Here is a 21,706-nt window from a genome sequence, read left to right on the forward strand (position 1 = left end):
AGCTCTGCACGTACAGTCATGGATGAGAAGACTCGACAGACACTAAAAGACACAAGAGAAAGTTGATTCCATATTCCTCCTGTGTCTTGCATTATGAAATTTAGTCAACAAGGATATTGACCAGCTCCTCGAGCCGTTCGAGATCAAAAGTCAAAGCGAACGGTGCCTTGCCCTTGTAACGTGTTTGGGACTGATGTGAACTTCCAAGCGCGAGTTACAATGGAAGAAGGAAGACAGAATTTACATCAAGATCCTGCGTCCCACAACACAAGAAGTGGTACTTCGAGGTGGTTCTGGCCATGCTCGCTTCCGACCTCCAAGATTGTTGTTGGTGTTCCAGAACACTGCTGATATGGTCTCGTGATTCTTACCGATGTGGTGAGTCCGAGCCGTTCTGGGAATGAGATGATCGAGAACTTGAACAGGGAAATATGGAAAAAGCCCAACGATACAACTCGGATACTAAGGACGTGGGATAGGCAACGGATGCGAAACTGGATCAACATGTCCTTGAAAGTTTGCTTTTATTTGAAATGTGTTTAATTTGTTGGCTTGATATATCTCGCTGAGACATATCATATAAGCTATAACCATCAATCAACCTGAGGTAACACAGCTGTCTCTCTGCGAATTCGACGAATGTCTCGCTCTGAACTAGCAGATATGTCAGATACAGCCACAGGAGGCACAATACGAGGTACATCTTGATCTCCACGCATTTGATCGTAATCCGAACCCTCAGGCACACCAGTGCGAAATCCATCTTGAACCGACTCATCCAGAATCTCCCTAGCACTGCCAGTGAAAAGTGCATCGAGAGCCCAGTGCTGGCTCACCTGCACCGCCTCAAGAGCACCTGTAGTAGGTACATCTTGAGTCCCGGGCTTTCGGCTGTTATTCGAACCCCGGGGAGAACCACTGAAAAGTGCATCAAGAGCCTGGCATGGGCTCTCATGCGTGTCACCAAGAGCACCCGTGAAGGGCGCACCTTGGGTCCCGGGCGTTGGGTTGTTATCCGAAGCCCCAGGCGCACCACTGAAAAGTGCATCGAGAGCCCACTGGCGTGGGCCCCCCTGAAATCCCCTTAGGGTTTCTTCCAAATCACCTCCGCTTACTGGAGGGTACTTTTGATGCGGTGCCTTCCGAGTTCCCTGGAACGGGACGCCATAGAGGGTGAGAGCGCCGTCTGGTTGGTTGCCGGATCCTTGTAAAGCTTCTTCCTGAGACCCGGTCTTAGTCACAGAGCTTTGGTCTCCACCACTAAGGGCAGCGCTTCCTGTCCAAGAATGCAATCCAAGTCGTGTGCGGCTGAAGAAACTTTGAAAGACTTGCTCAAACCGACTCCCAGGGACGCCCTCGGTATAGGCCCAGGCAATGTTTGTGTCTTCTATGAACTTTTCGTCGTAGTCGTGAATCCAGTTAGACCACCACCAATTAGGCACTAAGTAGATGTAAAGAGTTACCGCCTCACTGGGAGAGAGGTAGTCATGGAGTCTCCCATCTTTAGAGACTACTAGCCAGGCCCGGTAGACTTCCTCGGAACGGAACTCGTAATACTCAAACTCCAGACGAGGTGAGTTGTTATGAGGATTGTGGTGGAACATGCGGAGGGGGATGTATCGATCAATAGTTCTCTTGAGCTTTTTAGTCTCTCGGGTCATGCCTTGGTCTAGAGCATATGACAACGTGGCAAGCAACAGCGGGAGATTAAGCCCGTCTTCTTGGCCAATCAGTCCGCTCGGAGAGACGAGAACCTCAAGTAGAAGGGCAAAGACATCGCTGTGAACTTCGGCAATGTATGTTTGCAGCAGGTGCCCCTAGCCTGGCTGACTAGTAATAACACTGATAGGGACCGCAAAGGCTTTGTCTTCAGACTTGGAATGGTCTCGGCCGCGAAGCTCAGAGCACGATGCCAAAGATTCGTGACGAGTAAAGGTATGCGTGAGAGGGTCGAGAGTCAAGGCTCGCCAGTCTCCGGCCAAGGTCTTTGGGCTGCAGCAGTCGCATGGCTCAAGCGTGCGATGTTTCGGCTGAGAGCTGTAGAAAGTCACAATTAGCGTGGTATGAAGGAAGAAGCGGATGTCGGACATACCTCAAAAATAGTCCGGTTCTCAGATGGCTAGGAACCGGCGGCTGACTTTCAGGGAAGAAATCCTATTTCCATAGTCAGCTCATATTACTGACAAATGTTTGTGTTGCCACAGGTTTGACGATCAAAGGGGGCATCCATTGTCAAGGTCAGGCTTGTAGTGAGACTTACTTGGCCAGGAAGCATCCAGGGCTGATCCTCAATTCCTGTACCGATGGATCCAGTGTCGCGAGTCGTAATAATAGCTGTTGGGGCAAAATGCTGGTCTTCACGGGATGCTTCTCTTTCCAATTCCCCGAGGAAAGTACCGAGACCAATAGCGCCATTTGACTGGGACTGAACAGGAGAAGGGGCAGGTGTCGGAGTATCCCAAAGGCTTTCACTATCAAGAGGAAGCGGCTGGGCAATAACACCTAGGGTGGCACGGGTCAGGAGATCTGGAAGAGAGGCGCCTCGACGGAGGTGGTTGGCCCGATCCGGGCTCTGATCGGGAGCAGCCACAATTTCCGCATAGTGTTGAGGGCTTTGACTTCCTTGGTCCCTTTGCCGGCCATGGCGACCGGCCACGCGTCCCCAGGCATGATGGAACCGATCGGAAAACCAACGACGGGGCATTTTGTCTTGGGATTCGGAGCTCAGGATCCAGAAGAGCGCGGGATATCTGGAAATCAAAGAAGGTTAGCTTGGCGAGTGAAAGATTGGAAACAAGATCAGGAGGCATAAGTAAGGAAAGCAGACTTTGCCAAGAGGTTAATAATCAGGTCTTGCAACGCCGTCAACGCTTAAGTAGCCGGATTTTTGCAAGGAAGGGGGATGGGTTTCAAGGTGTGCCAAGATTGAAAAAGCATGAAACTGGCATCCTCCACTCCAGCGGGGTTCAAGGTACCTTGGTAGCCCAGGTGCATAAATGAAAGACAAAGGAACTGAGGCGCGGGTGAGGCTTCGTGACGTTTGCTCTCGAGAGGAAGAAAAGTTGAGAACGATAGTGAAAAGTAAGAACACGAAATGCTCATACTAGCCATGAGGAGATGAAGGATCCCAAGCAAGTAAACATGCCTTTGGGGGAGAATTGAATGTGAGGGTGATGTTTCACGAAGTAGAAGATCTCATCGTAGCTTGAACGTGGAAGTGGCCAATATCGAGGCTAAGGTACGAAGAGCACGAGATAGTTAACGAGGTGTTTCCTGTACCGGAGAAGACGAGGCCCGCAGACGGAACAAGGAAGCAGAGGAAAAGTGGCAAGGACTTACCCAGGCGAAGGCCCTTCATGTAGATTCCACAAAAGAGGCCTTTCGGCACGTTGATTGTTTGTAGATTTCAAGTGTCAAGAAAACAGGGCAAGAGAGGACTGAGGCTGGATGGAATTTGAAAGGGGACCGACCATGGGGATAGAAGGTCGGTGCAGCCCAACAATGCAGAGGAGAATTCAAATAAATATCCCGTCGGCTAAGAAGTAAACGCCAGTAGAGATTGCCAGGGAAATGTCGTGTACCCAAAGAGGTGAGGTGAAGATGAAGTGAAAGAGAAGAGAAGGGAGGAGTGGGAGGGAAGAAAATCGGGTTGGGGGACGACTTGCTTAAAGGAAATCGGGAGAGGTTTACCCGTCCAGCTCGCGCTTCGGCGTTAGATTTTCGATGCTGCATCTGTGGGAAAAGGGGTCCCAACCCTCGCGTAATATCACAGCAAAAGAATGGGATATATTTTGGAAACAGAATGAACAGTACCTTGTAGCCCAGTGACTCTATTGGACCACTTTCAGAGGCATCAACTGCTGGTGTTGGAGAGATAATGGGGAGTGTTCCAGCTGGGTGAAGCGTGATGAGGTCATATGCATTATCTGGGCTCTGCACCTCACAGGTACAAAGACAATATCACTGCTCAGGCACCCACTGTATCTTACTGAAAACAAAGCCCATGGCCCCTGTGAGCCCAGGCTGCCAACAAAGTGACAGATATCAAACTATCCTGCTGTCACACAATTTGGTGATACGCATTTCATGCAGAATAGCAATCAGGCGTACAAAGACACCGACAGTATGAAGGACATCATAGAATCACAGCTTTACAGATTACACAGATCACCAGGAGACAGGTTTTGGGTTCACTGATAATGGTACCAAAAACAAACTCCGATTGTAAGCAAATGGTATATACACTTTTCCGCCTATATGGGCCGCCCTCCCACCCGGAAAAGAAATAGCAGTCTGGCCCCGACTGCTCCAAGAAAAAAATAGGTTACGTGCGCCGCGTATGTAGTCGATCGACTACCGTTGAAAATTGCGAAATATGATGGACTATGGTGAACAGTTAGTTTCATGAAAATATCGATCTGAATAAGCTGAACATAACTTTGCAAACTTGGACAAAACTTTTGTGGTTAGCCTCAAGACCCGATGGTCTTGAGGGTTGGAGAAGGGTTGGCAAGCCAGTCTACTTGCTGTTGCCGAGGTTGAGTTGAGCCAGTCTCAGGGGGAGCTGGTCCGGGAGTGGCTCAGGCTCCTCGGACTGGGTCTCGGGGACATCGTTGAGAGTTTGGCGGCGACGACCCTAGCCGCGCTCTTCCCTCCTCTTGGCTGGTCCTGATCTCAACTTCTCCTTTTCTGCCGCGCTCATGTTGGCGTAGCGGCCGACGAAGTGCACCTTGGTACGGATCCAATCCTCGGTGCGTTGCATGTCCCAAGTCCCGTTTCCCCGGAGAAGGTAAGACGGAGCGGAGATTCCGAACTCGGAAGCATCGATGCCGTCAAGGACGATGGCGGACATGGCCTTAATTGTCTTGGATCGTCTTTTAACAGCCTCGGGGTGGTTGTCCTCCGCTCCGGGGACCTGCGACTTGATGTACTTCCGGAGCGCCTGTCTTTGTTGGTCCCGGATGAATCCTTGGACTCGGGTGTGGTACTCAGATTCTATCGGGAAAGTATTGAAAGCCTTCTCCCTGATTTCATCACGGGTCAAAGAGTTCTCGAAATACAGACCTTTCTCTCGGAGGCGAGGCTTGAACTCCTGCGTCCATTCTCGATAGACAGGACGCGAAGCCATGCGGCGACGATCATTAGCAGTGCCGAGACCCATCTCTTCCTCGAAGGTGCTGTAGCGAGGCAAAGAGAACATGGGACATTTGATGATGTATTCAAACATAGCCTCGGTGGTGGTAAAGGGACGCCAGTATTCAGCAACAGGAAGTCCAAGGAACATCAGGATGTCATCGGGCTTGCTTGTAAGTAGGACCTTAGCTTTCTTACGGTTGATCAGTTCTCCTTCTGGCACCCGGATGTGAAGACCTTTGTCGTCCACGGTAAGACCATAGGGACGAATGATGGATCCCAGGATTTGCCACAAGTCGCCGTGTGACTGGAAGAAGCGCAAGTACTTAGCTTGCTTCTTGGAAAGACAGTAGCGGACGTCAACCTGAATGAAGACGCGGGGAGGATCTCGGAATGGGTTATCGTGGACAGGGCCCGCAGGGAGGGGAATGAAAGGGTTATCAGTCAGAATCGACTTTGGGACGGTCTTTCTCTTGATTTTGAAAGGTCCAGTTCCAGTGACAGCTGGAAGGGTAGCACCAGGTTCTGAAAAGGAACTATTGATCTGAGTTTATCGTCAGAGAATAGTGAACATGGTTAAGTCTTTGCATGATAATACCTTTTCAAGAGTTCCGCGGGTAGAGTTTGATGCAGCAGAATCTCGGCCTGACTTGCCACGCTTGAACATTGTATACAATGAGAAGGAACCTATTCATATTAGCGGTCTGACCAGTAAGAACAGGATGTTCGGGAAGGAAAAGCTACTTACGAGAAGACGAGCCGCCGGTTTTCATTTTTCTCTTGATATAAGAAATGGTTCCCCATTTGCCAGTCACAGGAGCCGTTGCAGCAGATGTTTGACTACGCTCTGAAGAGGTGATGCTAACGCCATCAGAATCGTTGGATGAGGGCTTGGTCTGTGAATCAGCAACTGTAGCGACCTAAAGTCCAGTATAAGCTTAACTCCTGGACAGACAAGTGGGCATCGACTTACGGTTTGTTCCTTTGATTTTGAGTCCTCCTCAGCAGGACCAGAGGCTTCCTTGATGTAGAGAGCAGGGTTTGAACCGAGGGGGTTAGGGTGTGGACCGAAGGGAGAAGGTAAAGTTGAGTCCAGGGGAGGTTTGTCAGTGGTAGTGCTGGGGGCAGGAACTGTAGGAGTAGCGCCAGAAGGCTTAAACAGGTTTCCAGGAGTGATGGTAAGAGAAGAACGAGCAGACGGGCCCGGAGGAGACGGAGGAGTGATGGACACAATCGGCGGAAGAAGAGTTGCCTTTCCCTGTGCCTGGGGAATAGGGATATGCTCAGGCCATGGGATAGCGAAGTGAGCAGCGAAGTGACTAGAACCACCTTCAATGATTCTGGATTCAGCGCCGAGGGCATCATAGATGGCATCAAGGACACTCTCCTTGAAGATATCGATTCCGTTCATGTCGCAGACGAGGACATCGACGTCACCATGGTCTTTCTTTCCGGGACCTTCCATCGGAACATTAATCCAGTGAAATTTCTCACTTAGCCGTCGAATGACCGTGTTTTTGGCCTCGAGATATGCCTCGTGAGGCATCCGAGGTGTCTCCAGAGGAGGATCCGCGTGAGCGAAGGCCTTGCCTCCCATGATTGCTGTAGTGCAGCGGAGTGTAGTTTTGTGATAGAGAAACAAGAAGGGCAGGGGAGTAAATGTTTGGAATGTGAGAGCAAAGGAGGATTACAAAGGGAGTTTGCGATGTTTAAAGATGAAGAGGTGAAGAGAAAAACAAGGGTAAGTTTGCAGAGAATCACCTCGACGCGTGCTGGGTGAGCGCAAGGGGCAAAGAGCCCGAAGAAGCAGGATATTCTTCTTTGTTATCAGTGATTTATACGAGTCGGAAAGAAGAGAGGAGGATGATGTTTGCGTATATAATAAAAAGGAAATGTTTGTTTATCACCACCCGAAAGATGTTGTTTTGGGTGATTGTTGTGATGATGAGTTGGAGAGAGAGGGAGAAGAGATGAGACGAGAGCGGAGTGACTCAATAGAAGTGATGCAGCCCAGCTCAGCTCAGGTACGGGATACACAGCTACATGACCAAAGTGGGCTACCAAAAACTTAGTACCACCTGTTAGGGCTGCCCACAAATTTCCACTCAGCAACTAACACTGGTACTTATCGCCGCACCCCAGACACTCCAACACGACACGATATTTACTTTCCAAATAAATTTCAAAATCGCTTCGACATGTTCTGGAGCGCTTATACTCATAGCATGCCCCCAGCCGAGTGGTTCGGCGAGGTTTCCATGTTCCTCCTCATTTTCATCGCCCTACGCTACGGTATCACCCTCCGCTGGGGACCCAACCCAGGTCGCCAGCGAGGAGCTAACGTCCGCCGACAAGATGGCGAGATCCAATTCGAATTCAGGTGGTGAGAGTCTTCAGTGAGTATCTAAACTTGACCTGTTCTGCAAAGCTTGGCTGACTTTGAAATCACAGCCGACGTCCCCCTGAGCGACGCTGTCACCAAATACCATCCCGCGAGCCACAGCCTTCGGTTTCTTTTTGCGATGACTGAGTTCGAAACGCTTTGTGCTTGCGGGTGGCGCCTCTTAAGTTCATATAACCCGGGATGGTAACTGCTGTTTTGAACTTTGCCTCGAGCGTGACTTGAGTGCCAACCAAAGTAAGACACTCTCCTTGGTTGCCTTCTCATCAAAGGATATTTTGCTGATTCATTCAATACTAGATTCCTTTCTTTCCAAAGCCTTCTACGCTGTTTGATGGTGTACCTGGGAGTAGCTGTGTAGCATCCAGCCACCTGGTCCTCGCCCAGAGAATCTGTTCTTACAATACGATCGTGGAGGAATAAGCAATGATTAACTTACTTGAGAACTACAACAAGCGTTCTCCTACTCTTCTGTTCCTTCTCCTTGCAGTGATTCCCTAGTTATGTGGCGCCACTGTGGTGACGTTCTAAGTTCTGTGTGGTGATATAAGCTCTCAGCCACAGGTCTCAACTGCAAATAACACATCTACCTCACAACTTAGGCACAATACCATAATGCTTGACTAACTGCTACAGCATAAATGAATAAGAAGAAGACCTAAAGGATGACTCACTTGCCTGCCAAAAGAAGGCTCGTGTGGTGATGCACTACACAGCCCCAAGGGCTTGATAGCAATATAAGATTCAATGGCCATCACCGAAAGTTGTTGGGTCGAAGTGTATATCTCGGGAATGAACATCGTGTTCTGAAGTATCTTTCTGCAGCCTTACCTTATGGTTGGCAAGTATCTCTATAGCTGAGTGCGGCTGGCCAATTTTTGACGCTCCCGAACCCCCTCCCCCTCCTCTCCCCCTGTGTGATGAAATGCTGTCCATATTGCTCTAGCAGTAGTAAAACCCTACCTATTGTAACAGTTGAAGGCTATTCCTTTCCGTGAATTTCATTATCAAATTATCACAAAATTATTCGTTCTCATCTCCCATTTCCTTCCTAGGCACATTACTAGTCCAATCAGGCCCAAAGACGCGAGCAGAATTTTAGTTTTGTTGTCAATAATACAATATATGATCTTACATCTTGGCGAAATTGGATAGAAATTACTTGGTTCTAAGATTGACAGTAAACTTGAGACTATACCAAAGCCTCAGATGCTCGATCTTGAAGACTGCATCATGCATACAGGCCAGACAGGATAAGTATTCAGAAATAGGAATTTGTAGGCTGGGAATCATTCATTAAGCCATGGACTATATCGCTGCGCTATTGTTGCAAGTCCTTTTGTCCGCCCCTTGCTCAGCTTTGGCTCAATTGAACCCAGTCCTCCCAGCTAGTCAACTAAGTGTCGGGAGATACGGACTTTTGATGTAGTGGCTGATCTGTAGTTGAACTCCTTGGTTTCCGGCCGTATACAACGTAGCTGACGGACAGTCGTTAGTTCTTAACTACATTCTGAAAACACGGGGGAACAGCGGACACTTACAATGGAACCCAACTGTGCATGTTTGGATTCAGTACCTCCTTTCGAGCCTTGGCCAGTAGTACTTGGAAGTACTTCGGATCACCGTTGAGGATTTGCTCATACCCACGAGCAAACACGTTTCCAATGGTATCTCGAAAATGCGAAAGCTCAAACGCCCCAATCTCCTTCAGATGCTTGTCCTTGGGCCAAGGATTCGTAGGTATTTTGAGGAGGCGTTCTACAACATCTTCGAAGCCGAAACTTTCAAAGTATTCCTTCCAACGAGTCGGTTCCCAGCCTGAACAACCAATGCGCTGCGACATCTCGAAGTAGATCTTGCCCATCTCGATGTAAGCGGAATCATGGGGCAGTGTGCCGTCGTCGGACTTGAAGTCGGGAACTGAACCCGAGAGCTGGAAGTAAGCGCCGGGTTTGAGATGGTTGAAAGCTTGCTCCATCAGACGAGGCCAGTTGCGAATGGCCATGATGAGCTCTCGGCCATGGATGAGATCGAAAGTTCCTTCGCCCCAGAGCCAGTCATCTTCAACATCGTCAATCTGGAGACGTCAGTATGGTTCAATGTGTTGTATCACTGCAGTGAAAATCAAAGGGGTGGCCATGGCGCTCGACTGACATACCTCGAAAACTAAGTTGGGCGGTATCACGTTAGGCTGAACCGGAGTTGTGTCGACGCCAATAACTTTAGCTGATGGGTATTGCTCGGCCATGTCGATCGCCCAAATACCTGATCCAGTACCAAGATCAAGGATCTTTTGCGGATGGTCGACAATAGGGGCCAAGTGAAGCTCGTTGCCCATGAGCATCGTGAACTTGCAGTGCTGGAGATCATTGCGCTCAACCTGTAAACTCTAATTAGTACCCGGGCTTTCTGAAGCGAATAGCGCATTTCATTTACCTCGAGATCATCACTAGGGATCCAAGCTTTGTGCAGGCCATAAACGCCATAAGTTCGTCCGTTTTCTTGGATGCCGCGTCGGATATCTGACGCAATTGACGTTAAATAGCTCGTGTTTGTTGACTCTGGGTAGAGCTCATCCTCGAGGTCATCGTTGTCAAAGATGTCGGGTTCGATGCGACTTGAAGCTCGTGTTGGTGATGTCGACGGCGGTCTATCTGCTAGCCCCTGTTCTTCTTGGTCTCCACGATCTGGGTCTCGGGCCTGGTCTGATGTTACGTGGCCCGCTTTAGCCTCTCCCTCTCCGATCTCTCGGGTTGGGGAATGTTGATCTTGGAGCGGGGGTGGCATCGGAGATATGATGACACGGAAGTGATGTCTGAGTCGATATGGCTCGCATGAATAGGCACAGAGGTTTTGTTGTCGAAATAAGTAAGATCCTGATAAGAAATGGCCAAGATGCCATCATCAATCGTAATGTGAAAAGACTTGGATCATCTTCAACCCCCTGTTTTTGGCACGGGACGCGGCCACTAGCCTTTTAGGGGAGCCGGGTATTTTGTTAGGCTAAACCTGTGAGAGTATGGCGAGGATTGGATGGTTCCACTCCAAGTGTCTTAGCCAGCTATCTTATCTCCTCCAAGTCTCCTTTCGGACTGGTCCCGACCAGGGTGAAGGGTTGCCCCTCTATCCTCAGCTCATTCATGTCTTTGCTTTGTTGGCTGCAGTGCTACCTTGGAACCAACAGATCAAGCACAAACATCTGCAAGAAGCGACCGTCACAATGGCACTTCCGAACAAACAAGAGATCGATGATCTAGTCAGCAGCCTCAATGATGCTGCCAAGGCTTATTCCGATGCTCCAGATCTTAACGGTTACATGTCTAGGGTCCAGATCCTCGAAAAAGCAAGGACACTCACAAATGCCCTCATCACGCCAGATCAGAAGCCCAACTACCACGGTCTCAATGCAAGTCGTAATTTCACTCCAGCTTCCTGGAATATAGTCAGAAAGCATGCAGCTGCTCACAAATATCTCAGATCGCCGAATTGGTTGCTATCCGAACGTTTATGAAGCTCAAGGTCCTCGATGCCATTCCCGCCACAGGCTCCATATCTCTTCAAGATCTCTCTCAGGCCACTGGCGTTCAAGACTCGCTTCTAGGTAGGGATCCTTGTCACTATTGGCTGGTAGAGTCATAGCTGAAATCCCAATCACCTTAGAGCGGATGGGGCGCGTGTTAGGTCAGTCCCCTTGCCAAGAGCGTCGGTCAGCATGGTCTTACATCCTCTTGCAGTTGCTTCCGGTTTCCTTGACCAAACAGAACCCGATGGCGGCGAGTATAAGCACACCAAATTCTCATTGGCTTACATCCTCGATAAGCCTGCGCCAGGCCACTTGTTCCTGGCAATGTAAGTTCAAGAGCTGAGTGGCGTTAAGGCTTATCTAACGTCTCGCAGGTACGATGAATGGTTCAAACATATGCACAACTTCGACGACTATCTTCTTTCGAAAGGAAAATACGAAGAGCCTCAAGACCCCCTATATAACCCGTATACTGCTTACTGGAAGCAAGAGGGAACGCCAGTATGGAGCATCATGATGCAGAACCCTGAGAGATTTCAAACTTTCCAGACAGGCATGGCCGGCATTGATGTTGCAATTCCTGTTACTGGTCACTTTGATTTCAGCACCCTCAAGAACGACTCCTCAGATACGGACAACGCCACCATAGAGCTTGTGGACGTTGGCGGTGGTGAAGGAACGGTCCTTAACAAGATCCTCGAAGCTCATCCTGACCTGTCGCCTAAGAATTGCATGCTTCAGGAACGACCGGAAGTCATACAGCTTGCGAAATCGAAGAAGACTCTCCCTGACGGCGTTCAACTTGTTGAGCATGACTTTATGAAGGAGCAGCCCGTAAAAGGTACGCTACTCCCGCCAACCCACAAGAACCACGACTAATACCAATTCAGGGGCTAAAGCTTACTTTATGCGCATGATCCTCCACGACTACGCAGATGCGGTTGGAATACAGATCCTGACTCGCCTCGCCGAAGCCATGAAGCCTTACTCTCGAGTTCTCATTTGCGAAATGGTCCTGGCTCCTCGTGTAGGAGAAGCTGATTTTGCCTCCGCTGTTCTTGATCAGGCTGTTATGACGATGGGCGGAAAAGAACGTACTGAAGCAGGGTTTCAGAAGATGTTTGACGCTGCTGGGCTCGAATTGGTCAAGACTTGGCGTGCTCCAGGCGTTCCTGGTGGCTGTGTTGAAGCGAGGTTGAAGGGTCAGACTTAGGAGGACAGGACAGATAAAGGCGGGGAACAAGTACAGCGCAACCTACCATACGAAGGCGCAGCAAGTTATACGGAATACATCATAGGATAGGATGCTATTTGTGTAATTAGGAACCAGTCTTTCAAGAAAAGCTTGCATTGATCCCTTGTCCCTTACGTTCTACCCCTGAATCTTTAACCGCAGATAGCAGTATGGCCTCTATGCTTGCCCCTGGTGCCATTAGCCCTTGAAACACTTCGCCGTCTCTGCTTCTGTGTCTCGATGAGTCTTGTTCCCTCTGATAGCTACTGGGATCTGGAGGCCGTCGAAAGCCTTGGGCGTTTTGGTTTTTCCCAGCCGGGTAACTTTCCGGGAACGTTGTGCCCAAACGACTTCCGCTCTCTCTCTCGACATAACTTCTAGGCGAGTTGAAAGCGATTGGGAGTGAGCTTGTCTTGTTCTTCTATTGTTTTGTAGCCCGTCATATGTTAATTGCGTTCTCAGTGCGTGCTGCTCCTGAGATTGGCTCCGGGGACCCGTTCTTGCGGAAATCGGTTTAATGGCTCGGTGGTGGTCGAGGTAAGCTGTATCATGGTCAGCCAAGTTATCTTGATGGTTGAATGTCGTAAGAGAACTTGCAGATACCAGGCTTTCGTCTTTTAAACACGTCGTAGCTGAGGCGTCCCAGTAACTTATGCTTACGTTACCTCGGGCTCACCAGTCACACAACAATCCTCCAATGATCAAAGAACGTGTTTGATTTTACTAGTCCTTACAATCATCGAAATAACACTACGACCCCCCTGACGGAGTAACCTGTTTCTGATAGTCTTCCAACTTTTGATTCAGGGGTTCATTAACGGACTTGACGTATCACACGACCGATGCAAGTGCACTGTGCAGCACCTCTCTCGATGCTTCATTCAATGGATAACTCGCAGCTAGCAACTTTGTAAAGCACCAGGGAACTCATGCGAAGGGTACTAAAGTCTCATGGTTCTCGGTCTTCTCTTTTCAAAACCACAGACATATTTGCCGCTAATTTTGTATTAATGAACTCCCCCTAGTCCACAGGCCAACTCAAGGATACTTTATCTTGAATTGTCCTTAAATGAAAGCCTTGCCCTATTGGTAGCTTCTGCTATTATCTTAAAGCCTTCTGTCTAGGTGCTACCTTAGACGAAAACGTTGGGAAAATCTTCAAAACTTCCATTCTTTAGAGAGTAGACGGGAGTAACTTGTTTCACTTCACCAAGATGGCTTTTTCAGTAGCAGTTGTGGCATAAAAAAAACGGTGTAACGAGAACTTGAGGTGAATCTTCATATTCTGACGTGTGCAAATCAAATTCAATCTCATGTTTCAGATGTAATTCTTGTACAATCTTTGTGTTGTGTCTCGGCGTACAAAAACCTGCAAAGTGACTGTTCTAGAAGTGCATATCTGAGTGGAGTGCCTGTAGCCTGTAGGCTATTGTGCTACAGAGACAACTTTAGGGTACCTAGTACATTGGATAGTAGAAGCAATGAAAGTGTGTAACGTTCAACACCACCAAGTGATACAGATACATATGCTTCTTCAAGTGCAAAGATGAAGATCCTCAAGATTTTTCTTTTTGTTTGCGCAGTTATCTTCTTCCTTCGCTACATTTATGCTATCGGATTTAATTAGGCATGGTCCATTTAGTCAGCTTGGGTTGGTCGAGTGCAGCATGATTGGAGAGTGTCGTTATGAACTTTTATTTCTGACCTATCGCAGGTAAACAAAGCAGCAATTCACTACCACCACCATCTTCTTCATTTTTATAATCCATTAGCAAGCAACAAGTACTGTCATTCTTTATTTTTTCATCTCTCACAAGGGAAATCATTCACTAGCCCCCTACCAAAGCTAAGACAAACCTCGGATCACAACCTGCGGGGTTACAAGGATTCTCCATCGTTTTATTACGAACTAAACCGCCATTGGAAGCTCCCGATCCAAAAACGAATATTCACGCGGTAAACCTGGTCGATCTGGAAGAGGCTGGTTCCTCTGGGAGATGAGATAAATACCCCCAATCACCGGACCTGTCCGCAAATTGACTGACCTATTTCTTACAGCTCTGACTCCCAACTTTCTTCAAACTTTAACCCTTCATCGCCACTATGCGTCCCTTCGCTCTCTCTGCTGCCGTTTTTGCGGCCACGGCTCTCAGTCAAAACAAAGGGGAGAAAACGGAATGCGCGGATGGATTGTACATGATTGCTGTACGGGGCACTGGTGAGGACAAGGGATCTGGAAGAATCGGTGAGATCGCAGAGGATGTTAGCAAACGCGTCAATGGCTCAATTGTCAGCCCTCTTGACTATCCCGCAACTCTCCAGGATCCCGACTACTTCGATTCCGAGGAAGCCGGAGTCAAGGCCCTGTCTGCAGCCCTCGATGACTATCACAGCTCATGCCCCAACGGTAAAATTGCCGTATTTGGCTACTCTCAGGTTGGTTGACCTTGAACGATGCAAGACGCACTACTAACGAGAAGTCAGGGTGGACAAGTTGCAACTGATGTATTCTGCGGGGGAAGCGACAACAAGCCCTTGACCATGAGTCTCGTCAAAGACAGCGGTGAGCATCCCTGCAGCCATCTATTGCAGACACAGAAACTAAATGAAGCAGTTGTTGCGGTCATCGCGTTCGGCGACCCAAGCCACGTGGCAAACTTGACGTACGACAGGGGCACTAGTAAAAACGACGGAGTGAGTATACAAGGCATGTCGTGAAACGAATCTCAACTCTAACGCGTGATTACAGATCTTCGAACGTCCCAGCAACGAGACAAAGTTGTGCGAGGACAACTACAGTGACATCATCCGCTCGTACTGTGACACAGGCGATGTATACTGTGACGTGGGTAAGAACAACGAGACCCATGGTAGTTACTTTGAGAAGTACGGTAAAGAGGTGGTCGATTTTGTCGTTGAGCGGTACGAGAAGGCGTTGAAAGACGAGAGTACATCAACACAAACTAGCACAGCTGCTGCTACTGCCGAGACAAGTGGTTCCGCAACAGCCAGTGATGCACCATCGGCCACTACAGCTGCTCCGGGCAACGCTGCGGCGGGATTGGTACCTGGTCTTGTCCTGGCTATGATACCCCTGGCTTTGGCCGTGTCAGAGTACCTTTGATAGGATCCCGTGACAGGGGAAAATATCTTGCTGCACTCTTAGTCCAAGTATTGCTTGAATTCGATGAAGGTTCTGGGAAAGCTACTACTCTTGACTAAGTTTCGACCTCTGTAGCCAGCGAATCAAGTCAGCACGACTCGATCAATTTCTATATCTTTTTGCCATCCTGCCCTGACCCCAACCCCTGAGCTGGGCGAAGATCCAGATTGGCTCATGCACTTCAAGTCATTAGCCTGTCCAAACCAAAATGGGCATCCAGTTGATCACTCAAGATTGACGAAAATGAGTTACGTCTCGTCTGTATAGATGATGAGAACCCTTAATGTCTCGCCGGAACGGATCGACCCAAGCCACAGGTCCAAACGGGCTTCCCAAGCAGTGAAACTAGGCCTCCTCGAACAAGGGAAGCGCATACCTAATGTGTGGAATTTGAGAGCATGGACTGAAGAAGCTGTCCATAAACTTTCAGTCTTTGTCTTGATACACAGCCGCTCGAAATATCATCGCATCCGTTGCTGGGATCGCCCCGCTATCACGAACCAATGGATATCTGGCCAGTACACAGCAAGTGATTCCTGCCGCTCTCTTACTTCGGCCAATAGTTCCTCGTAGCCGAGCTAACAAACTCTGTAGACCTATTGGTCATAATTGAAGATATCGTGAATTGCGTTGGTCCTTATTGAAGCTGGGCTCCCTGATCGTGCATTTGAACTCGTCAAATAAGCTTCGTCTTCTTTCAAGCCGTCTGATCGGAGTAACTTGACAGTTTTAGGAAGGATTCTGTGCTACTAGATGCTTGAGTGACCTCAGGGGCCCAAATCGTTCTTATGGGATTGGATGATGGGGGTTTCGTTACTCGTGGTAGATGTCCTGGCAGATCGGCCGATTCGCTCTATGGAAGTCAACGAACCACATCAAAAGGCACAGCTGCACCTGTAATTCCCCGGTGAAGATGTGACGGATATCCAAGCACACTGTGCATCAAAGAGCTCTTTGGTGCTGTGTGAGATATCGTTGCACACACAAAGCCTTTGCTCATGGGGGACAAAGTGATTTGTCGTGGGACAGCAATACAAGCTCGACTTGCGAAGCAACATGACTCCTGACTAGCTTCGCCCAACAAAGAATTCGCCATGGTTTCCAGCATTGAATGTCCGAACTCTACAGACAGCAACAATAACAAATAGAAGGGCTATCGCCAAGATGATATGATGGGAGTTGTGCCAGCGGCCGGCAAGTTGCTGGTGGTCGTTTGATATACCCAAAGGGGAGAACAAAGGGGTCCCTTCAGGTCGTAACCTTCGTATCGCACACTCAGAGGCTTGGTTGATGTGGTCTTCTTCAAACTTGAGAGGTCAAGGCGATACGGCTTGTTTAAGTTTAACATAGGAATACGCTCGAGATAAAAGGCGGCCGTTGTCTCGATAGTCGGGACCCAAGCAGGGAATCTATTATTGAGTATGATTAGCTTTTGAACATTTCAGGCTTTGAACTCAAAAGAACCAACAGGTTGGCCAACGCTCTATCACTCACCTCGAAACCTACGTCAATGCCAGGTTGGGTTGCTTAACCTTGACGCTCTGGGTCTACCGTCCAGTTCGATTGTCGATTACGGCCTGGGAGGTGGAATAGGGGTCATGCAGTGTAAAGCGTGGAAGTTTCCACTACCCACTGGCAAGGCTATTTTTCTCTTGTATCTGGGAGCTCTGGCGGGTAGCAGGTGCCCGTAATGATTCTTCTGGCAGCCCCTGGTTTTGTGCGCTCTATGCAAGGATCGAGCCCCGATACGAAGCAAGTGCACCCTTTCACGAAAATCAAGGTAGAAGGAAGTAATTAACTGCTAGTATAGTGCTTTGAACGTGCCTTCTTGAGCGCTGTCTTGGAGGCTCCCAGGTTGAGCTTGGAGTTGCGTCGTTGTCGTTTGGCGGGACTTCTGGGCCAGGCCAGATCTTGCTACAGGGAGAGGGATTTCAGTAATGGCTTCCTGATGGCGAATGCCTTCGAACTTTTTGTCACATCTGTCCTCTGCTCTTTAGGAGTCGTCTCGTGGCTGAACAGTAAGGGCAGCTTTCGCCTTCGAGGCTTGGGGCGGTCGAGGCTTGGGGCGGGTTTCAGGGAGGGACTGTGGTACAAGATGACTGGCGATCTGGATATCCAGTTCGTTAGTATGAGAGGCAGCGGTTTGAAAAGTAGATGTTCTTCGGGACACTCTCAGGTCTGGCCTTTGCGTTACTGAGGGTTGAGTTCTGGGTAGGCAACACGGAGATCCGTGACCGAATTTCCAGGCCTTTGGTTCCGTAAGGACACTGAATGCATCCACGCCGTCATATGAGTGGAGACTGGGTTTTTTGACCTGTAAGGCGTGCTTTTGTCTATGGGAAATTCAAAGACGGTCGGGAGCAAGCAACAGAAGACCAAGCGGGGGATGCACAAGACTATGCAAACTGGGGAGGCGGATCTACAAGTTGCTTGCCAATACTAAATGAATATTTGGGGTCCTAAAAACAAAAGACATCGTGGTATGTCTGTAACAAACCAGTATCAAACGAAAAACAAAGGAGTGACAGTGGCATCTAGAGAGAGCGATACACCCGATCAAGCGGTTCAGTGGTTAATCCCCTGAACCCCAGAGGCTTTAGTGCTTCATGTGTTGCCTTACTTTCTAGGTTTTCATCCTATAAAAGCCCACCCGCCATTCTTCCCTTCCCTCTTTTCTTCTTCCTCACAACAACCACCACAAATTGTCATCCCCCTTTTCTATCCCAACAAGCCTTTCATCCATCAACAAGGCCTAGCCGTCCAGTATCGGGCCTCCACAAATCATCAAACAACCAGCAAATTTAAGCCTGATGCTGGACGGCCCCCAAATGGTGAACCGATGGCCGCAACACAGGTAAAGTCAACCTTCAGTCTTCTTTGACCCCGACGTGAGCACACTGACTCCTCAATAGCCAATAACATTTCTAGTGGCCATCGGTGCACTCTGCTCGTCCTTGTGAGCAATTCGGTAAGTTCTTGATGTTGTGCTTGGTGCCGCCAACCTGGCTGACTTCTCCAGCAAGGACGAAGCGAATGGATGTACGTCGTTTTGGTTCTGGGAGCAAGTTCTAGCTGAATTTTCTTGGTGCCACTCGTTGGTAATCCGCGAGTGGCGGGTGGGCAGGGCGTCTACAGATATCATTACGCCTACTTTATGCCCTGCCCGCCCACTCGAAGCCCAGACGGGGCTCAAGGTAAGAATCTTCTCATGTACATCGTTTTATTCATAACTAACGGTGTCGCTAGACTAGTCGCCGGGACACTCACATGGGGGAAGGTCTCAAGTTCTCTTTCACTCTGATTGTCCATCATGTTGCATCAACATCGTGTGCAAAGACATTCTTCCCGTCAACCCACCAAGTCCAGGAAGCCCGCCTTATATCACCACACAGAACTTACTCCAAGGCTGTCGCCAAGTACAGCAGCATACAGTGGCCGAGCATCATAAGCACATTATTTTGACAGCCTGATGACTATTAATCCTCCTCTTTGTCTTGCTTCCATATCTCTTCTCTCAAGGTATGCCTTCCAACTCTCAGGGGTAATGTGCCCTCAGCTAACACATTGGTAGAGAACACGAGGCAACACACGTAATGGGTTCCAGTTATCAGCCATATCCAACTCTCGATAACACTTCAAAAAAGCGCTCCAGGAGTGGACACATACCCTCGTTATAGGAGCAATGGCAAGTCACATGAGATGCCTTTCGGCAGTCAACATGTCAACTTGCAACACATCACAGTACTTCGATGCACACACAGGTGATATATCCCGTCGAGGCATCCTTAGAGAACCCCGTCAGTCTTGGCGGAGCGAATCTCACCACTACTCTCCGACTTGTCTCACTGCCCACTCTTCATCCAGAGGCACTCGGAAAACTTGCCAAGGACCCTCCCAAACCAACAAGCGAAATAGATTGTCTCTTACAGCCTCTCCGGGTCTCAATATCTGTACCTCCCGCTCTTAATCACTATCCCTAAATGAGCGTCTATCTGAAGACTTGATTACCCGCTTTCAGGCACAACATGCTCAGCTGCAAATGACATATCTCTGATAGCCTGGTTCCCGATAGATGGATCTGGGAGATAGCTCTCTCACATCTAGCTTATTGCTCTTTACTTACGTTCTGGAGTTTATTCTCTCGGCTTGCAATTCCCTTTATAGCTGTCTCACGTCCCTCAACCGCAACAAGCCAAGTCCAGTCTCCCCACTTGCAACTATAGGATCACCAGCAACTGTTGTGGCTAGACCTAGAGAGTCTTGGCTGACCGCCAGCATGTTTGTGTTCAAGTTTGATGCCATAGGGTTTGGTGTTTTGAGGGGAGTTACTAGTTGAGGGACTGAGGACATCGTGGAGGTATATGGTATTCTGTCTGAAGTCCATTTTCTGTTGTCTTATTTGAACTTGGGATGTCGAGAGTCCTTCAGAATACGCAGAGATGGAAGCAAAGAGTTTAACAGGGAGTCATGTCTTCAAACTGCAGTCTTTGAAAGATGCCAAGTTGGATTAGGGGGAGGGAGAATAGCCTGTCCTTTATAATGTCACCTTCTACAACGAATCAAGATTCAATTCTAAGCTGCACGTCTACAGTTACTTCCTTTGATGACTATCTTGTTAAAATTTATCGACTTTTCTTGGACTACAAACGCACATCACTTAACCATAGTATTATTTACATGTTGTGTCTGTCCTCCCGCTATCGAGGCCGGTCACGGGTCAGCACACACCATTAATTGCCACAGTGTAGCGCAATGTTTGTTGAGATTCTTTGTGTAAATATTGATACTTGACATTAAACTGATCACCATCGGGCTCATGCCATGCAGCATATTCGCCTATATGAAGGCATTCTGAATTCCACTTGTAGGCTGGCCATTTTTTGGTGGCCCATGTCAGCTCAGCCCCATTGCACGGAGTCTTCGACCAAGCTTATGCGCACTACAACCAATTATGCCTCTCTATCAGCTTGCTCCCCTGCGGCACAGTCAGCACACCCCTGTGGTTTTGTATTGAGGTCATCGTCACTATACCGTTTCTGGTGCAATGGAGCGCTTTGTCGATTGAACTTTGCTCCAGTTTCATCTTTAGCTGATATTTTCCAGCATAAGGCAGATACAAGCTATCAGCCTCACACGTAGGCAAACGTATAAGTTCAAGCTCCTCCCGTCAAACGATGATCAGCAACACCAGAGATCTTGCAATTACCTTCCTCAAATCGCTACAATGGGACACTCCGACTCCAAAATAGTACCCGAAATGTCGCCTCACTCGGCCCAACGAGGCATTCCCCACGTACTCCGCGCCTCATACAAGAAGGGCTTCTCATCTAAGATCCTTGTTCACCTAGGAGAGCCCGACAGAGAGCCTCTCTATTCCATCAGCCTTCCTGCTGGCTGGTACGGACAGATGCTCTTACACGACGGCCCCAGCTCAGATTCTCCTATCCTCGCCGGTGCTGAGCCTGAAGGCAAATGGCGAGTCGACTACGGCATCCTCCTCCCCTCTGTTCCTGAATACGAATCATCAGGCAGAGAGATCCTTCGGCGCAAGAACACAATGAAGGACCGATACTGGTTCGGCATGCAAGTCGGTCGAGGCGCAGACCGACATGTCGAAAGATTCGAATGGAGGCGCTCTCACGGCAGTGAAGTCAAAAGCGTTGGAGAATCAAGATACGGCTGGAAGCTTGTCCGGCTGGGTCACGGAGCCGAGGAGCCTAATGACGGCAACCCCAACGATGAACCAGATCGGGGGAATGGAATTACAAACGACGGTCACGAAGTTGTGGCTGTGTGGGCTGGAAGCGGTGATTGGAAAAGCATGCACAAGATTGGAACTTTTCAACTTGTTGGTAGTGGTGCCACGAGTGAACTGGGCATGCAGTGGAAGATCATGGCACTTATGAGTTGTCTGTGCTTCTGGCAGAAGACGATGCGTGATAACACTACTATTGCTATTACCTAGTCGTGCTGGAAAAGAGAAGGTATTGAAATCTTTGAAGGGGTGCAGGTATAGGAATCCCGGTTTAGCAGATGAGATGAAGTTGATATGCAGGGACACAAACCGGCAAAGCAATCACAAAACAAATTACTATCAACGATTAATGGATCATTATATTGTTCAATCAACACATATTTCGTATAATTTATCACATTTGGCTCCCTCCCCGAAATATTCTAGAGTCTTGGCCTAGCATTCATGCAAGGGTATGCATGCTGTGCCTTACACCAAGCTCAGATGGGGACTGGCCG

At 48.8% G+C, this 21,706-nt stretch overlaps 7 protein-coding genes across 12 annotated transcripts; 4 read left to right on the forward strand and 3 right to left on the reverse strand.

Moving 5' to 3' along the window:
• Positions 1-593: 593 nt before the first annotated feature.
• Positions 594-2,704, reverse strand: FOIG_04088 (uncharacterized protein; the record flags this gene model as incomplete). Its single annotated transcript, XM_031202168.1, has 4 exons — positions 594-1,786; positions 1,832-2,037; positions 2,093-2,154; positions 2,261-2,704. 4 exons carry the CDS (start codon positions 2,702-2,704, stop codon positions 594-596), a joined length of 1,905 nt encoding a protein of 634 aa, XP_031067615.1.
• A 1,766-nt stretch (positions 2,705-4,470) lies between these two features.
• Positions 4,471-6,730, reverse strand: FOIG_04089 (uncharacterized protein; the record flags this gene model as incomplete). Its single annotated transcript, XM_031202169.1, has 4 exons — positions 4,471-5,677; positions 5,732-5,820; positions 5,882-6,053; positions 6,107-6,730. The coding sequence occupies 4 exons, from the start codon at positions 6,728-6,730 to the stop codon at positions 4,637-4,639; spliced, it is 1,926 nt and encodes a 641-aa protein (XP_031067616.1). The 3' UTR covers positions 4,471-4,636.
• Positions 6,731-7,331: 601 nt separating this feature from the next.
• On the forward strand, positions 7,332-7,663 carry FOIG_04090 (uncharacterized protein; the record flags this gene model as incomplete). The annotated part of the gene is made up of 2 exons (XM_031202170.1): positions 7,332-7,516; positions 7,585-7,663. 2 exons carry the CDS (start codon positions 7,332-7,334, stop codon positions 7,661-7,663), a joined length of 264 nt encoding a protein of 87 aa, XP_031067617.1.
• A 959-nt stretch (positions 7,664-8,622) lies between these two features.
• On the reverse strand, positions 8,623-10,470 carry FOIG_04091 (uncharacterized protein). Its single transcript, XM_031202171.1, has 4 exons — positions 9,971-10,470; positions 9,693-9,914; positions 9,076-9,611; positions 8,623-9,012 (listed from the first exon to the last, which is right to left on the reverse strand). The coding sequence occupies exons 1-4, from the start codon at positions 10,319-10,321 to the stop codon at positions 8,931-8,933; spliced, it is 1,191 nt and encodes a 396-aa protein (XP_031067618.1). The 5' UTR covers positions 10,322-10,470; the 3' UTR covers positions 8,623-8,930.
• A 148-nt stretch (positions 10,471-10,618) lies between these two features.
• On the forward strand, positions 10,619-12,468 carry FOIG_04092 (uncharacterized protein; the record flags this gene model as incomplete). 6 transcript variants are annotated; one of them, XM_031202172.1, is made up of 6 exons in its annotated part: positions 10,619-10,940; positions 11,012-11,135; positions 11,195-11,215; positions 11,269-11,383; positions 11,432-11,898; positions 11,948-12,468. In XM_031202172.1, the coding sequence occupies exons 1-6, from the start codon at positions 10,755-10,757 to the stop codon at positions 12,268-12,270; spliced, it is 1,236 nt and encodes a 411-aa protein (XP_031067619.1). In that variant the 5' UTR covers positions 10,619-10,754. The 6 variants fall into 6 exon arrangements, with proteins under 6 accessions (XP_031067619.1, XP_031067622.1, XP_031067621.1 ...); XM_031202175.1 differs by having other exon boundaries at positions 10,651-10,940; positions 11,195-11,383; positions 11,948-12,418; XM_031202174.1 differs by having other exon boundaries at positions 10,658-11,135; positions 11,948-12,421.
• Positions 12,469-14,300: 1,832 nt separating this feature from the next.
• FOIG_04093 (uncharacterized protein) lies at positions 14,301-15,609 on the forward strand. Its single transcript, XM_031202178.1, has 4 exons — positions 14,301-14,727; positions 14,776-14,854; positions 14,906-14,985; positions 15,041-15,609. The coding sequence occupies exons 1-4, from the start codon at positions 14,395-14,397 to the stop codon at positions 15,413-15,415; spliced, it is 867 nt and encodes a 288-aa protein (XP_031067625.1). The 5' UTR covers positions 14,301-14,394; the 3' UTR covers positions 15,416-15,609.
• Positions 15,610-20,535: 4,926 nt separating this feature from the next.
• FOIG_04094 (uncharacterized protein) lies at positions 20,536-21,624 on the forward strand. The gene is made up of 2 exons (XM_031202179.1): positions 20,536-20,589; positions 20,646-21,624. The coding sequence occupies exon 2, from the start codon at positions 20,679-20,681 to the stop codon at positions 21,417-21,419; it is 741 nt and encodes a 246-aa protein (XP_031067626.1). The 5' UTR covers positions 20,536-20,589; positions 20,646-20,678; the 3' UTR covers positions 21,420-21,624.
• Positions 21,625-21,706: the final 82 nt, after the last annotated feature.

The sequence above is a fragment of the Fusarium odoratissimum genome (genome assembly GCF_000260195.1).
Source record: "Fusarium odoratissimum NRRL 54006 unplaced genomic scaffold supercont1.5, whole genome shotgun sequence".
Lineage (NCBI taxonomy): Eukaryota > Fungi > Ascomycota > Sordariomycetes > Hypocreales > Nectriaceae > Fusarium > Fusarium odoratissimum.